We start from the raw sequence: 15,512 nt of genomic DNA, 5'->3' as shown, positions 1-15,512 counted from the left end.
TTGGTTTGGTTATAAGTGTTTATAGTGTAGTTATTAATAGTGGACTGTGTGCATATATGCATGGTTTAATGATTCTATTTCTTAAAACAGAATGAATGTATAGAATGAAAGCAGAAGAATGCCTTCATAGTAAGTAGGTTTAGAAGGGGAGACAGCCTGAGCTATTAGCTGCCAGTGTTTCAGCTGAAGTTCATTGTTTTCCCAAGCTCTAGCAAGTGCAGAGCAAGAGATCTGGAAGGAGTTACGTTCTTGTTCTGTCTGGATGCAGATGTTGCTCTCAAGGAATATGCTGCTGCAGATCCAGGAGACACGTCTTAAATGTGAGGTCTTCATCTATAGACTAAAATATTATAAACTCTTGTTCCATGTCACTATACCTATTTTCATGAATAAATAGTTGATTTTAAGGTGACCAGTCATTGTATCAATCATAGATTCAAACTGTGAAGGGAAGACTTGGGTGTCACGCTCAGGCAGCTGGTCAGCAATGGGTTAGTACGTGAATGAGATGCTAACAGGTCAGTTCTGCTGTCTGACACCTCTGAGAGTGCAATCAAAGGTCAAAAAAACCTTCGCTAGCTCAGCAGTTAGGGAAAAATGAACTGATAGGATTTAGTGGGCTGTCAAAGCATTGTCTGAACTCTGCTGGTATCTGTACCAGTGGAGGAAATAAATTAGCTTGCAGTAGAACTGGCAACACAGAACTTTCTATTAAATTGTGTCAGTTCACTGAAATACAGTCTGATGCGATTTAATTTATTTAGCATGTTTTATTTAGAAAATCCTTCATATAATTGCAGGCCTTAAAAATGTGGATGCTAATTTAGCAGTAATCTGGATGTGATTGGGGTCAGTGCATTCACTGTAACAGCTTCATCTCTCGTTATTTTTGTTGGTTGTTACACTACTGTCCTCTGAATTTGAGAGCCACTTACACGTGTTACCCTGATTCTGTATACCCCAATGGACAGCAATTTATGTGTTATGCTCCCACAAAATTGTGTTTTTTAATATATATGTGGTGTGTATACATAATATATGTATGTATAAAAATATATTGCAACATCTGTAATGATTTATATGAAGCCCAGTCATTAACAGCTATGTTGCCCATAAATGATTTGTAGCAGTCCTAGTGGCGACATTGAGACTGATAGTATAGCTTGAAAACTCTTGTGAACAAGGCTGAAAAGAGAAAGATGGTTGGCATTCGAGAGAATTTGTTGATAGAAACAGCACGTCAATCAGAGCAGAAAGTCCATGGTGCAGACAGTAATGCCATCAGAGCAACAAAACACAGGCCTCTAACAGCATGGCAAGTGGGGAGGCAGGAAAGAGGAGAGATGAAAAAACAACACAGGAGTGCTCACATTTGCAACTAGAGGACCTTTTAATTTCCTGACTAGACTGTTTCATGAAATCATAGAACAGTTTGAGTTGGAAGGGACCTTCAAAGGTCATCTAGTCCCACCCCACCCTGCAGTGGGCTGGGACATCTTCAACTAGATCGGGTTGCTCAGAGCCCCATCCAGCCTGGCCTGGAATGTCTCCAGGGTTGGGGCATCTACCACATCTCTGGGCAACCTGTGACAGTGTTTCACCACCCTCAGTGTAAAAAATGTCTTCCTTGAATCTAGCCTGAATCTCCCCTCTTTTAGTTTAAAACAATTACCCCTTGTCCTATCACAACAGGCCCTGCTGGAAGAGTCTGTCCCCATCTTTCTTACAGGCTCCTTTTAAGTACTGAAAGGCCACAATAAAGTCTCCCCAGAGCCTTCTCTTCTCCAGGCTGAACAACCCCAGCTCTCCTATAGGAGAGGTGTTCCATGCCACTGATCATTTTTGTGGCCTCCTCTGGACCCTCTCCAACAGGTCCCTGTCTTTCCTGTGCTGAGAACTCCAGAGCTGGATGTAGAACTCCAGGTGGGGTTTCCCTTTGAGCTTTTCTTCTAGATCTGCATATTTTTAGGCAAGGAGCTATTGTAGGTTTCCCAACAACTGCACATTAATCCAGGCAAAAGAATGCAAGTACTGAGATGAAAGTTTCATTAATTACCATTTCTTCTGGCAGCTTTGTTAGGAGACAATTCTTAAGTAGCCTTGATTCCTGAAATGCTTCTTTGGGTTTCATTATAAAAGAGCACTGAGAAAACTGACCTTTAAGGATCAGGGTTAAGATGTATCCAAGGGGCATCATGCAGGAGCCTGATTTACTATTCTCTATTGTGTAAGGTTCAATCTAGCACTTCAGGAAAAAAAAACAAAAACAAAAACACAAGTTTGTTTCATTTTATAAAGTTGAATATACATTAAAGATTGCTTAGCAAGCATAATTCAAGACTGACTTGTTTCATTGGTAGTGCCCCTCACAACTGATGTATCACATCTTCCTTTATATGCAGGTACATTCATTAAAACTTGCACTTGAAGGCGTGGAGAAGGAAAGGGATTTCTACTTCGGCAAATTAAGGGAGATTGAACTACTCTGCCAAGAACACGGGGGAGAGAATAATGACCTTGTCAATCGGCTAATGGAAGTCCTGTATGCTTCAGAAGAACACGTAAGTTCAAGCTTTATGTCTTTTATTTAGACAAAACAGCTTAATTTCATAAAAATTTATTAGCACAGCATTGAGTCATGTTCTATATTTAGGGAGAACTGTAGCAGCTAGGATTTCCATGCCTCCTCCACCATAAAGGAAGTTTACATTTGCAAACAACAGACTTTCATCAGCTTGGGAAAGGGATTCAGGAGGCTGGTTGCTTTTTGCCACTTTGGTGTAAATCTTGTATTCTAGGTTTGCTAAGTTGATCTGAAGGCTGAAAGGGAAGGCTGCGTGTCACAATTTTAAATTAATTTCATATGGTTCTGGGCCTCAGTTTTGTTTTTTTTCATCTTCTGCCTTTCTGCATAAAGTCTTCTATTCATGTTAACATGCTGAAATTCACAGAAATTCTGACAGAGGTGCTGTTCAATGTCTACAGCTGTGACCCTTCTCTAGCCCATGTGGCAGTGTTGTAATATGTGTGGTGCAGTTTGCCAAATACATAATTATATCTGCAGAAATAATGCTCTTTAGCATTTTTTTATCCTGTTGCTATAGGCAAAATTCTTCCTTGCGCAAACCAAATAATCCTCTATTACCAAAATTTCGGAAATGCATTGTCTGCAAGATTAAGCAAGAATGTCATTGCATCTTAGACTTAGCACTGTAGACGCTGAACAAAGCAAGAAGCTGCAAAGGGTGCTGGTTAAATTCCTCAGATATGTTCAGGGATAATGATTCAGTGGAGATTTAGCTGAACTACTCCCATTTGTGCTAACTAAATCCCTGTGTGCACTGTGCTAGCGACTGACCCTTCAGTCTCCAGCTTTGGAGATGGACAATGGCTTTGGCTCTAGAGTGCATAAGCATCAACTTAATCTCTTGGCACCACTGGGGTACCATAGGCTCTTGTAGCTGTCCCAGAAAGCTGTTGCAGCAGGAAGACTTAAAATTTTACAGCAAAAGTAGTGCCAAAGCAACTACTAATTCACATGCTTTTCTAAAAAGGACTAGTAGAGCATAAATGAAAGTTGGGTGTGAGAGGGACACGAGCTCGCTGCTGACAGGGGCCACTGCTCAGATGAGAAGTGACAGGGGAAAGAGGATTTGTTCAGTGGTGCAGGGTGAGTGCTAGAGAGGAAAAGGAGGAGGAAAAACGTTGTTTTCACAGGAATAAACAATAAGACAAATTTGCCAGGCATGTGATAACAGGCTAAAAGAATTACAGATATATAGCGGTCAGAGAAAATGTCTTCTGGATTCAGGAACAGTGATTTATTTATAAGGCAAAGCCAGAAAAATCCCTCTTCTCCCCATACCCCTACCACATCTGTCCGCCTGTTGGCTTAAATAGCAAGTGATTCCCCGCCAAGGAATGTGTTGCTTTTCTTCCTGCAGTTTTCCTTGCTGGCAGAACACATTACAAAATGTTCTACTTAGGCCCACATCCCAGTGTTTTATCTGCTTCCTTCTTCCAAGCCTCTCTCTGTTGAAAGCATCATCCATGTCTGCTCATGAGCTACATACGACAACTGTGCCTTGATCTAAAACATGTTTGCAGTTGGAGGCCAGGGATGTCACTTCAGCAGGAGAGCACTGCTTCCCCAGAAAAGAATACAGTGGCCATTCCTCACACTTTTTGGCAGATGGACTTTATTTGCTGAGGAAAGACCCCAATGCTTTAGCCCTAAACCAGACTGTGGTTCCCTTGCTGATGCAGATCCCGCCTACTTTTGGTTTTCAGACTTGTTGTCTCATTGCCCTGCTTTGCCCTTCACTTCTGTTTTTTCTCTCTGTAATGATTTTGTCCCAGGTTCAATGCAATACCTTGCAGCATTTTGTGGGTTAATCCCTTGGTGACAGCAGTTTGGCTTTCCCAATACTCAGATGGGAAATAGCCCCAATTCCCAAGTCACAGGTGCAACACAGGTATTCCTTATTTCTTGCTAATGAGTTCAGTGTAAATCCAGCTTAGATTTTTTATTTTAGTCTCTGTTTCAGGGTGTCTCAAGCATACAGAGACCAAGTGGGAAAAAAAATTCAGGATGATACTGTGGCCATGAGGCTTTTCTTCAGGAAGAGGATACGGGGTAATGCAGCTCACATAAGCTGCAAAAGTAACTCCTGACCAAAGCCTTGCGCTTCAATATCATGACTGAAATTTCTTTTCAGTTCGTACTTCCAAAAACTTTGAGACAGCAATCTCAAACTCTTCCTAGCTGTAATTTGACAGGCATCTACTGTATTCAACATGGCATAGAGGTCGTGTCCTATTTTTCATACCAACTGCTCTTATTCAGAGGGGACAATTTTCCATTTTTACTTAGTTTTCTGTTACGCTTAATTAAATCCTCCCAAAAGAAAAAAAAAAAAAAAAACACAAACAAAAATATCTGGACAGCACTTTGTCATCACATCTCCCAGTAGCTCACAGGTCCCCCATGGACATTGTAGACTGTCAGGTGAATTCTGTGTAGAATGATTCAGAATGCAAGTATGGAGTTCCGTCCCCATGAAAAGCATTCTGCAGAGGTTTGATTATTGTAGTTTTGCATTGAAGAGATTTTTATCAAGTTCATGTCATGGGAGAGTGTTGTTTGTTTTTTCAGAATTCCAAGTCATAGTGTAGTTTTAACATGTCACTTCATAAACTTCTGTTTTGTTTAATTCAATAAAGGCTAAATTTTTAAGACTGATTTTTTTGTTATTATTACAATTTTTTGTCTTGATTTTTGAGTTTTACAGCACAAATACAATCCATTTGGGTTCCATATTTTTGGAGGCTCCCTTTTCCTCTCCCCTGTTATGGTTCTGTTTTAAATCTCATCATTATGTCTCTGCTTATGCAAGAGGGATGTTGCGTCTGCTAGTGCATTTAACATTTGGCTGATCAGTCTGTAATCCTTTGTAATTTTTAATCACAAATTGCTTATTTGTAATCCTACTTCTTCATCAAAAACATCAAAGTTGGCAGAGAACGGCGTTAAAAAAGGATATGTTTGGGAGGTGGGGAGAAGTGGCCTCTGGTGCTGATGCTATGACTGCTGTAGACAGCAATGAGACCTCAAGAGTATGTAAAGCATTCGGTCATATGGTCTTATGGTAGGAGAGCTTCAGAATGATCAACCAGAAAAGGCTTTGTGTTGAGTTATGAAACCTGGAGCCATGTGGGTCTTGGCATAAAGCAAAAATGTAGGAAAGCTTTTGCTGTCCTACCTAGGCTGTTCTGCTCGAGTTCATGCAGAGGTTGGGTGCTTTGCTGCTGTTTGATCTGGCAGTTGCTCAGCTCAAGTTTCCAAAGCAATTGCTCAAAATGCAGTTGGGTTTGTGTCTTTCTGCTCTAGCAGCTACCGCATCTGCTGCTGCTTTTGGAGCCCCCCAGCAGGTGGTTTTCTTAAAGTCTAGCTCTTCAGTCTACAAACACACCTGAATAGTTTGATGCAGGTGGATCAAAGGGTCAAAAGATAGCACCTCTCATTGTGGGAGACAGCAATGACCATGGTTGTGTGATCCAAGCCAGAAATAAATACTCTAAATAGATCTTGCAGTACTTTCCTTATTAGGGGATGCTATTCAAGGAAATTCCACAGTCCCAAGGTAACTGGGCACAGTGACTCCTGTCTTTCCCATTTCATGTATTTATACAAGCTGTACATACTGAGAAACACGTGTCCAAGTCTCAAAACAAGTTCTGAGGTAGTCACATAAGATTTGCCATTTCCATCAAAGGTAAGCCTGACAAGAGGGAAGCCACCACTCTTCTTCAGAGCTGAAATTATGTTCCCAAGCCACTCCCTGTGGTTGAGGCTTTTCCTATTATGTGCATGAGAGGACAGCATGTACATGACCTATAAAATCTGCACGAGTGGGCTTTCTAATAGGTGTCTCTCATAAATGCTGCATACATAGAGCCTGTGGAATGGTTGCATTCCAGAGCAGGTCACCTCAACACATAAGGAGGGTCAGGTAGATGTGGTTAAGGGAATACAGCTCACTGGGGCTAAACAAGCTTCAGCGTCTCACCCCTTAAGGCAGGGTCATGTTCTTACATCTGTCAACTTGTCTCTGTGAAACCCGTTTTCTCTGCAAGTCTTGCACCCTTGCGGCCCATCACAGAAGTTGTGATTTTTAGATACTATGCAAAAAGCTGTTTTGATGTGGTGTACCTGCTCTATGCAGTAAGGGCATTGTTCACCCCAAGGGGCCAGAAGGTGCTAAACTGCAGTTGTCCTGACTGACGTGTGGCTTCTGCATGAAAATAGCACCTGAGTGTTAAAGAGCTCGCTTTTGATTGGAATTTGGCTCTTTCTGTATGTGGTAAACAGCTAATTGTTTCCAATGTATCAGTAAACATTAGGAACCTTATTCTCCCTTTCGTGCCCTTTAGAAATATGAATATTTTGTTACCAGAAGGGAATTTTCCTATTGCATAAACTGCTCCGAAGTATTATTCTGGGAAAACTCAAATTATAGCCTCCCTTTTAATTTTTGCCTCAAATTCGCAAAGCTGGCAGTATCCATTTGTTAAAGTTTGTTGTTCAAGCTGCTCGCTTCCAACAAAAATTGCCTGGAGCCGGGTGAGTTCTGCAGAGGTATCTACGCATCAGTGATGTTGCGTTTTGAATGGCAGCTCGGTCTCTTGGAAACGTGTTTTCCTTTGGAGAGCTGCCTACAGCGGAGCAGAATCACAGAATGTTAGGGATTGGAAGGGACCTCGAAAGATCATCTAGTCCATTCCCCCCTGCACTACTAATGCAGGGCAGAGAGATGTGCAGGATCTTCTCGGTGAACTGTGCTCCGGAAAACTGAAAAACACTCGAGAGAAAAGCTGTAAATGCAGCTGCACTTAATGGGAATCCAGAAGTTAAAGCCCTAAGAGTCAGCCAGCCTTTTTGAGCTCTGTTACATCCAGGCCAACTCAAAATACTGGGTCTGTTGTCTCTAAATTGTTTGAAGCTGGTGTCACCTGCAGTGAGGGTCCAGCCTTCCTTTTGGTCAGGGATTCTTCTCGCAATGGCAATGTATATTCAGAGAGACAGCTCTGGAAATTACTGTGCATAATAACAGTTTGCAAAAGTTTAGGAAGTGTTTATAAGTAATTAGTGCTTTTAACAGTCACTCTGTAAATTGGTGAATACTGGGCTCAATTGTTTGTTTTTTTTTTTCGAAGAGAATGTTTTTGCAAGTCTCTGGTTATACTTTCTAGATACCGCTAAAAATCCCTGTTTTGGTAACCTTTGAATTCTCGTCTAGCATTGGCATATTATTTTAGGAAAGTAGTATATATGACCTCAAAAAAGAGGCTGAGTTTAATTTTTAAAGCAGGTGATAGCAAAAGTGTCTTGTCCATTTAGTGATCTAAATCTAGAGTGGAAACTACAGCAGACAGGTTCATAAATCCTTGGAAAAACTGAAAATGGGAGGACATCAGGGTGCTATGATACAGTATCTGACTGTTGAGCAACTTGCTGTCTAGCTATTCAAAATGTTCACTTACCAGAACAATTAATATTCAGCTGTGTTGCAAACTGACACTTTTTATGCAGAAGTATCAGTACTGCATGTGCATTGATTAAAAGCAGAGTAAATATATCTTATTGTAATGTTACAAGATGCTGCTTTTCTCAGGTTACAACTCATTTTGTACCTATGTGCATGAAAAATATAAGTTAAGCTTTCGGCTATGGCGAGCTCTGTGGGAAGGCAAGATGACGTGAGAAATGCTTTCAGCTGAAGGATGTTTTGGGGTCTTTCTCCCCACAGGAGGGCCACACAGAAGAGCATGAAGGTGAAGAGCAAGTCCACGAACAGCCCCAGCAGCAGGAGGAGTACTGACTCACCCAGCGTCTCTGACAATTTTCATTTTGTGTGAGAACTTTCTTCCGGAGAACAGAACGTGTGTGGCCTCAAACTTGAAATCAGTTCACTCCCAGTCTGCCATTAACATTTCTGTACCATAGTGAGTGCCAGCCAACCACTGCATTCTGTACCCATACTTTGCCAAGATGCATTTGCAGACGTCTTCTTTCAGTGTATCTTCCCAAGAGGTTGTAGGGCTACATCACCTACTGTACATCACTGCAACTTCACCACTTGGCTGCTTGAGATTTGTTCTGCTCTTTAAAAAATATATATATATTTATTTTTTTTTTCTTTTTCGTCTTAAGTATGATACACTTGTAACTTGTTCTAACATATTTATATTGGCATTTTGTGTGGCAAGAAGTACCATACCACTAGCTGTGTCTCTCACTTTGTGGTGCTTTCGCGTTTTTTAGTACATCTGCCTCGGGGCATAAATTCGGTCAAACAATTGGAATAAAGGGGTATGGCGGAAGTCATACTCAAGCCATAACAATGAGGTGTGTTGTGGAGGAAAATGGTTGTGTTGCTCATGTTTATTCCTTTCCCGCCTTCACAAAATGGAAGGCAGAGCATCTGTTTCGCTAGGAGAGATTTAAACCCCTGTGTTAGAAAGCTTGTTAGAAAGCTGCATGATATGTTTTTTGGCTTATTTCTGGAGGAACAGACATCCGTTTAGGTTTTTTGAAAACCCTCCCAGTTTCCTGACTAGTCAACAGACATTTCCCAGCTTTTCTTCCTTCCTGAGGAATCCAGTCCCAGGCTCCAGCTGCAGCTCTGCCCCCGCAGAGCTCAGTGCTGATGGAGGAGAGAAATCTCCTTGACACGCGTGTAGCTGCGGGACATGATCTCTGATGGCTTCCCACCCCGCAGAAGAGGACAAACTAGGCCAGCTTTTCTCCATCCTTCCCCTCTGCTGCCCCGGCCATACAGATATGGAAGATGGAAAATTTCCTCACTAGTGCAAAGCATGAGGAAAAACCAGCAACAGTGCTAGCCCTGAAAACCCCCAAAATCCCTGTAAGTGGGTGATGACCACCTGGTGGGTGGTGAGGCTGCTTCCGAAGCGCAGAGAGGCAGCGAGGAGTCCTTCTGGAGACAGAGCACACACGGGATGGGGACCAGGTGACCGAGGGGCACAGAGGCGGTTCTGCGCTTGGCTGCCCCTCCTCCGGCGAGGCCAGCACGGTGCAGAACCTGGAGATGTCTGCAGTGAGAGCGTTCCCTTCCAACGCGGTCCCATCGGCCTGTTCTAAATGATGGTATTTTATAAACAGAGGTATCTTGAAGTGTGTAAAGCATTCCTTATTTTTCTTGTAAAACTGTGCATTGTAGTCTCTCTGAATATTTAATGCTTGGTATTCCTGGTCTCTCACTTGATTTTTCTTAATTCTGGATTGTTATGTTGATTTAGCAGGTACGTGCAAGTCTCATCTCAACCGACAGTCCCTGCAAAGCTCAAAAGCCTATTGAACAGCTAAATCATGTTAGACCTTCAGGGGCTCCTAAAGCATAAGTTCTCAGCTTATGCGTGCCCATGGAAAGGTTGTCAATTAATTAGCCCCCCAGCACACACACACACCCACCACACACACACACACATGCAGTTTTCTGTTCCTAATCAATCTTTTGCAGCTAAGTGGCTCTTAGTTAAATGTGAGATCCCTGCTGTTTTGTTGCACCACAGACAATACATAAAATACTGTTAAGCATTAGAACAGGTATTTCCGGTTCCTTGATCACTCCCCCTGCTCAGCAGAATCGTTTCTGGACCCTGTGGCTGCAGCTTTTCCACCCCTGCCTCCAGCATTGACCTCACTTCTCACCTGATGATGAAGTACAAGTGCTGCAGCCTGCAGGCCACCAGTTTCCCATTTCAATTGGTTACAAGTAAGGTCTGATTTATAAAAATGTGTATATCCTGAAATGAGTATTTCTGAGAATCGCCACAAATGGGGGAATTGTCATTTTCATTGTATTTGTGTTTATTAGAACATATGTACTTATTACAATTGTCATTGTAATAAACGGTAGTTCTTCATAATACTGTGGAACTGAAGAGCAGTTACTAATTTTTTCCAGTCTCCAGAATGTCCTTTAACCTGCATGGGATTTCTGATGGGGCAAGGAGTTTGGGATCAGGCTATCAATGTGATTTATTCAGCACCAGTGTCTGCTTACTGCAGTTCATCCTTCGTGGATGCATGGAGAGCACTTGAAGAGAAAATGTTGTTCTAAAGGTGCAAATGCTTGGGTTGCAGAGCTCCCCAGAGAGTTCATAGCCAGGCTGTTGTGCCTCTCTCCTTTTCTGTCTTTGAAGCACGTATAAAAAAGAATTAAAAGAGCTGAACTTGATTTCCTGAAAATTCCTTCTATCCTATTTCTGGTCTGAGGACCACAGCCCTCTCACCACTTGTATCAAGGGGGAAGCGATGGATGCAGGGAGCTGGGGCACTCAGGCACCTCTTGGGCACTAGAAATTTGGCTGTGCTGAAGGGAGAATGATGCTCTGAAAGGAGAAAGAGTTGTCCTTCTCACCCTCCGTGAGTAACCCATTATGGTTTTAATATGCATTTGTAATTACTTTTACTAAATAGCACACCATAAAGCTTTGGTTATATATTAAATGTAAACTGAAAGGAATGTAAACATATGTATTGTTAATTATAAATAGATAAGTAATGACATAATAGATACAAAAAGTCTTATTCAGATGTATCAGTCCTTTTACATTATCCACAAATTGTCGCATGGTAGAGTAGATTTTTGTCTGAATATGTGAATAACTTGACTTGCGTTTATCTTTTTACATATTTAATAAAAAAATGTATGTTAAAATCTGTCTAGCTCTAGAGACTATTCAAAATATTCTAAAATAATACTTTCCTGGTTTAAATACATATTTTTGTTTCACTAGTGACTGCATCTGGGAGCAGGAAGAAAAGAGGCAGCTACTTTTAGAAAAAGTTATTCTATGTGCATAGCTAGTATCCGTTTCCCCAAGAGTTGGGCAACGGCATCACCTTCTACAACTCAAAAAAGCAAATGCATGTACGTGTGCGCATAAAACCAGAGCATTCTTCTTTATGGTAAATGCTTTCTGGTTTCAGAGTACTACATCTCTTGTTGTATCTCAGTTTTGATACAGCAAAAACAAAACTCGTGGCAGCCAGAAGGTGAAGAGAGTACTGTGCCAGGGCACTGAAGCTCCCAGTGGAATGGCCAAGTATTCAGGATTGAATCTTCAGTGCAATACCTAAAGGCCACCTACATTCTCCGAGGAGACCTTACCATGGCCTTTAAGTACTTAAAAGGGGCCTGTAAGAAAGATAGGGACAGACTTTTCAGCAGGGCCTGTTGCAATAGGACAAGGGGTGATGGTTTTAAGCTAGAAGAGGGGAGATTCAGGCTGGACGTGAGGAAGAACTTTTTCACAATGAGGGTGGTGAAACACGGGCACGGGTTGCCTAGAGAGGTGGTAGATGCCCCATCCCTGGAGACATTCCAGGCCAGGCTGGACAGGGCTCTGAGCAACCAGATCTAGTTGAAGATGTTCCTGCTCATTGCAGGGGGTTGGACTAGATGTAAGTTGTAAATATATTTTCTAGTTCAAGTAGTTGAAAAGTTTCTGCAACAGTGTCATGACCAAAAAAAGAGTTGCTAGACATCTTCATACCACTATCTGACTTCACAAATAAATCTGTGATCATACCGCCCTATGAACAAAGCATTTTTATTCCTATTCATTGAAACAGTTACCATCCAAGATGGCTAACAATTCAATATATACACTGTGCAATACATGATCTGTTTTTATACTTGTTTTCATAGAGATTGTAGTGACAAATTGCTTTAAAAAGGAAAAAGAAAGTTATTTGCCATGTCTTCATATAGGATGTTGAAAAGCTGGCTGGAGGTTAGTTTCCTTTAAAAGTGATACTATAATTCTCTTCAGGAAGGTACAAGTGCAGGCAGGTTGTGGCAGTTCAAGTTTTATAATTTCATCAAATGAAATATTGCAAAATACTCCATTACAGTGCATCAAATTGTGCTGCTTCTCTGACCCTTATTTCCAACTGTTCCATAAATAAGTGCAAGACAGAGGGAAAAAGGAAGCCTGTCCGTGGAGTTCCTCCAGAACAACCACATTCAATTCAGAGGTATTTTGGGGTTTTATTTTATTTTAATTATTTTTTTTTGGTCAGAATTTTTAATGAATGGGTTAAATATAAACTGTTGAAATAGGTAAGACTTTTGTGGCAGTGTATCTGATATCTGTTGTGGTATTTAACTTCATCAAACACTGAGATTGCTGGGTGCATGCCTACCACAAATTTGTCATTGCCCCTCGAACACAGAAACTGCCATTTTTAGCATTAAATTGAAGCTGTTCGTGAAGATATGACTAGTTGGTACTCAGCTGAAAATGTTAATAGGAGCTACTGATGTAAGGGTATGTTAACTGGGGAAAAAATTATCAGGCCAGTGATAAAGCCAGAGGAAGAGTCTAAGGAAAAAAAGGTGAACTTAAGGCTCAGCAGGTTCAAAAACGACCCTTCTGCCTTGCTTCTGGCAGGTGAGATAGTTAACTAGTTAATAAACGTGCCAGTCAGTCAGTCACATCCCTCTGTGCAAGAAATGTAATATAAAGCTTACCCTGGGGAACGTGGACAGATTGTTTCATTAGTGCTCCAAGGCCACAAAGTCCCTCTGGCTAGGGCAGCACATGAAAAGAGATGAATCTCAAATTCTCCCTTCTTCCTCTGAGGCATGCAGAAAACCTACATATATTATAGAGGAAGTGAGCAATTTACATCTGCATGCAAACATGTAATGTCTAAAAGAAGAGCTTTTCTTGTCTCAATTATTATTCTTTGTCATTATCTAAAATCACAAGAATTTGTTTCAAGCACACAGGTATATAATTATTTGCTTAGCATTTCATACTCATAGATGAGGTTTGGCTAACCAGTTTTGCAGTGAAACATGACAATCTTCAAAGGTTTGCTGGCCAAATTTATTCTTGGCTGGTTACCTTTGTAGAGTATGTTGCTTGTTGCTACCAAAATCTCAACAATGCACTTGTTACTGCCTAGAAAATAAGTATAAAGACCAGCTGCTGCTGTATGGAGCCTGCATTTGTGACAGATACAAGTCACCTGAGACTCATCCTAACACTGAGGGAAAAAAATCATAGGTTTCAAAACCACTTTACTGTACCTAAAGCTTTCTGAACTCATTCTTTTTTTCACACATTAATTTGAGGTGAGGAAAAGCCTGAATGTGCCTAAGCCTTTCAGGAGGTTGTATGGAAGAAATGAGTCATGAGGAAAATAAATATGGAAAACGAAGCAGGCACCGATGTGGGAGTGGGAAGGACGTACCAGGAGGGTTTGCACTGCTGGGGTCCCACTGGTGACGGGGCTGGGCAAAAGCAGTGCTGGTTATAAAACACCAAGGAGCTCCTGTAACCTGGCACGGATTTACCCAGGACTTTGGACACAGTGGTGAGGAGGAGGAAGACAAAAGCTTCAGAGGGAGTAGTAAGACGGCATTAGTAAAGAGAATAAATATTAGCAGCAGAACAACTTGGTAAACACTTCTCTGCTGGACGGGAATCTTCCTCTGAGATGAAGCATCTTGCTGTATCATTGTTGCAGTGGTTTGGATATCTGGACTGTTCTATTCTTTGGTTATTTTAATCAGATAAATTCCAACTATTTAACACATCAGAAGAATCTCCACATCAAGTGTTACAGTCTGATCATAGTGCAGGTGTTCACTCCTGGACACGTTTCTTCAGGGAAAAGATGTAAATGTTCAAGTGCTCACTCAGCTGCATCCCCTAAAGAAAAATCACAGAGATTAGCAATCAGTTTTGTACGTGCTTCACAACTCACCATCTCTCTTCTCCTAGGCGTGAGGGACAACCCAGCCACAGTCCTCATGTACTTTGGGACCTACAAGTACATGGGGACCTCTCTCATTCAAGCAAGAGAGCTGTGGTGTTCACCTTCCTCTTGCAGCACACTGATGGGAAGTCACTACAGACCAGATTCACAGATGATACAAACTGGTGGAGCTGGACCCATTCAATCAATAGTGAATTTTGACCAGGTGTTTCCATTCCGACCTCACTGACTGGCCCATATCGATGCTGAGGTAAAATCTACTATAAGGCCAATGTCTGCTGGAAAAAAGCCTCTTTCAAAGGTGGGAAGGAACATCCTTATATCCCATGGTGTATCTTAAATAAAAGAATGCTGACCAACTCCCTGTGACATGAGATATTTGCCATGCAAGTTGTTTTCTCTGAAAGTAAACCCCCATTAAGATGCTTTCCTTAGGATCATTTGGCAATGCTCTTTAAAAAAAGAGGACATTAACTGAGGAAAAATGAATTTAAGCACTAATTCAGATTGCAATAAATGACAAACACTGATATCCAGGAGACGCAAAAATGCGCTGGTAAGATTGAATGAGCTGGAAAGCTATTCATGTCTCCAGATTGAGAGATGTTAACAGACGGCAAATAAAATATTAGAAATTAGGACAGCTATTTTGCCTGCAGATTCAAAGCAAAGTTACCCTTATTTTGTTAATTCTATTCATGTCACTTTGCATTTTACCTTCCTATTTTTTTTTTCAGTCAAATAACCTCAGGAAGAAGAAAGGGAAAAGGAGTAGGAGGATTCATGCCATATGGATTGAATGCTACATAAGAACAGTCCATACGCATTCAGATTGTGATGGGTTTAAAGCCCCTACCAGTTGGCTACATTGGAGTAATCCAAGCCACTGATGTTGCTGCCCCAGCTGGACAGTGTCAAACTCGTTCCCAGACCCCATCTCCCTGCCCGCCCTGGCGCAGCTCTCCCGTGGCTGCTTTGGAGGGTCCCACTCACCACGCAGACCCCGTAGTGCAGATGGGCAGCCGTGACCAGGGCTGTGAACGTGGCCAACACCGCTTCTTCCATCCAGCCCAGCAGCCCCGAGATGGCCGCGTAGACCACCAGTGCCAGCGGGAAGAGGAACCAGTGGAGAAGCTCCGGCCGGGTGCTGCTCATCTGGCAGATGATCACCTTGCACTGTTGGAACAAAAGG

General features: G+C 41.8%; 2 protein-coding genes across 6 annotated transcripts in view; one reads left to right on the top strand and one right to left on the bottom strand.

Annotated features, from left to right (window-relative positions):
* Positions 1-8,785, top strand: part of MAPRE2 (microtubule associated protein RP/EB family member 2) — a 102,766-nt gene extending 93,981 nt beyond the window's left edge. For all 4 annotated transcript variants that reach the window (XM_082046351.1, XM_082046349.1, XM_082046352.1 and 1 more), the window contains 2 exons: positions 2,403-2,561; positions 8,310-8,785. In XM_082046351.1, the coding sequence (XP_081902477.1) occupies positions 2,403-2,561; positions 8,310-8,381 (231 nt within the window). In that variant the 3' untranslated portion in view covers positions 8,382-8,785. The remainder of the gene's footprint in view (positions 1-2,402; positions 2,562-8,309) is intronic.
* A 3,340-nt stretch (positions 8,786-12,125) lies between these two features.
* The window catches only part of LOC309436820 (ethanolaminephosphotransferase 1-like), a 59,619-nt gene continuing 56,232 nt past the window's right edge, over positions 12,126-15,512 (bottom strand). For both annotated transcript variants that reach the window (XM_082046347.1, XM_082046348.1), the window contains exons 9-10: positions 15,314-15,496; positions 12,126-14,253 (exon numbers count right to left, since the gene is read on the bottom strand). In XM_082046347.1, coding sequence (XP_081902473.1) covers positions 14,188-14,253; positions 15,314-15,496 — 249 coding nt within the window. In that variant the 3' untranslated portion in view covers positions 12,126-14,187. The remainder of the gene's footprint in view (positions 14,254-15,313; positions 15,497-15,512) is intronic.

The sequence above is a fragment of the Streptopelia decaocto genome (genome assembly GCF_964273445.1).
Source record: "Streptopelia decaocto genome assembly, chromosome: 2".
In the NCBI taxonomy this organism is placed as follows: Eukaryota; Metazoa; Chordata; class Aves; order Columbiformes; family Columbidae; genus Streptopelia; species Streptopelia decaocto.
This window is presented reverse-complemented; position numbering and strand designations above follow the sequence as displayed.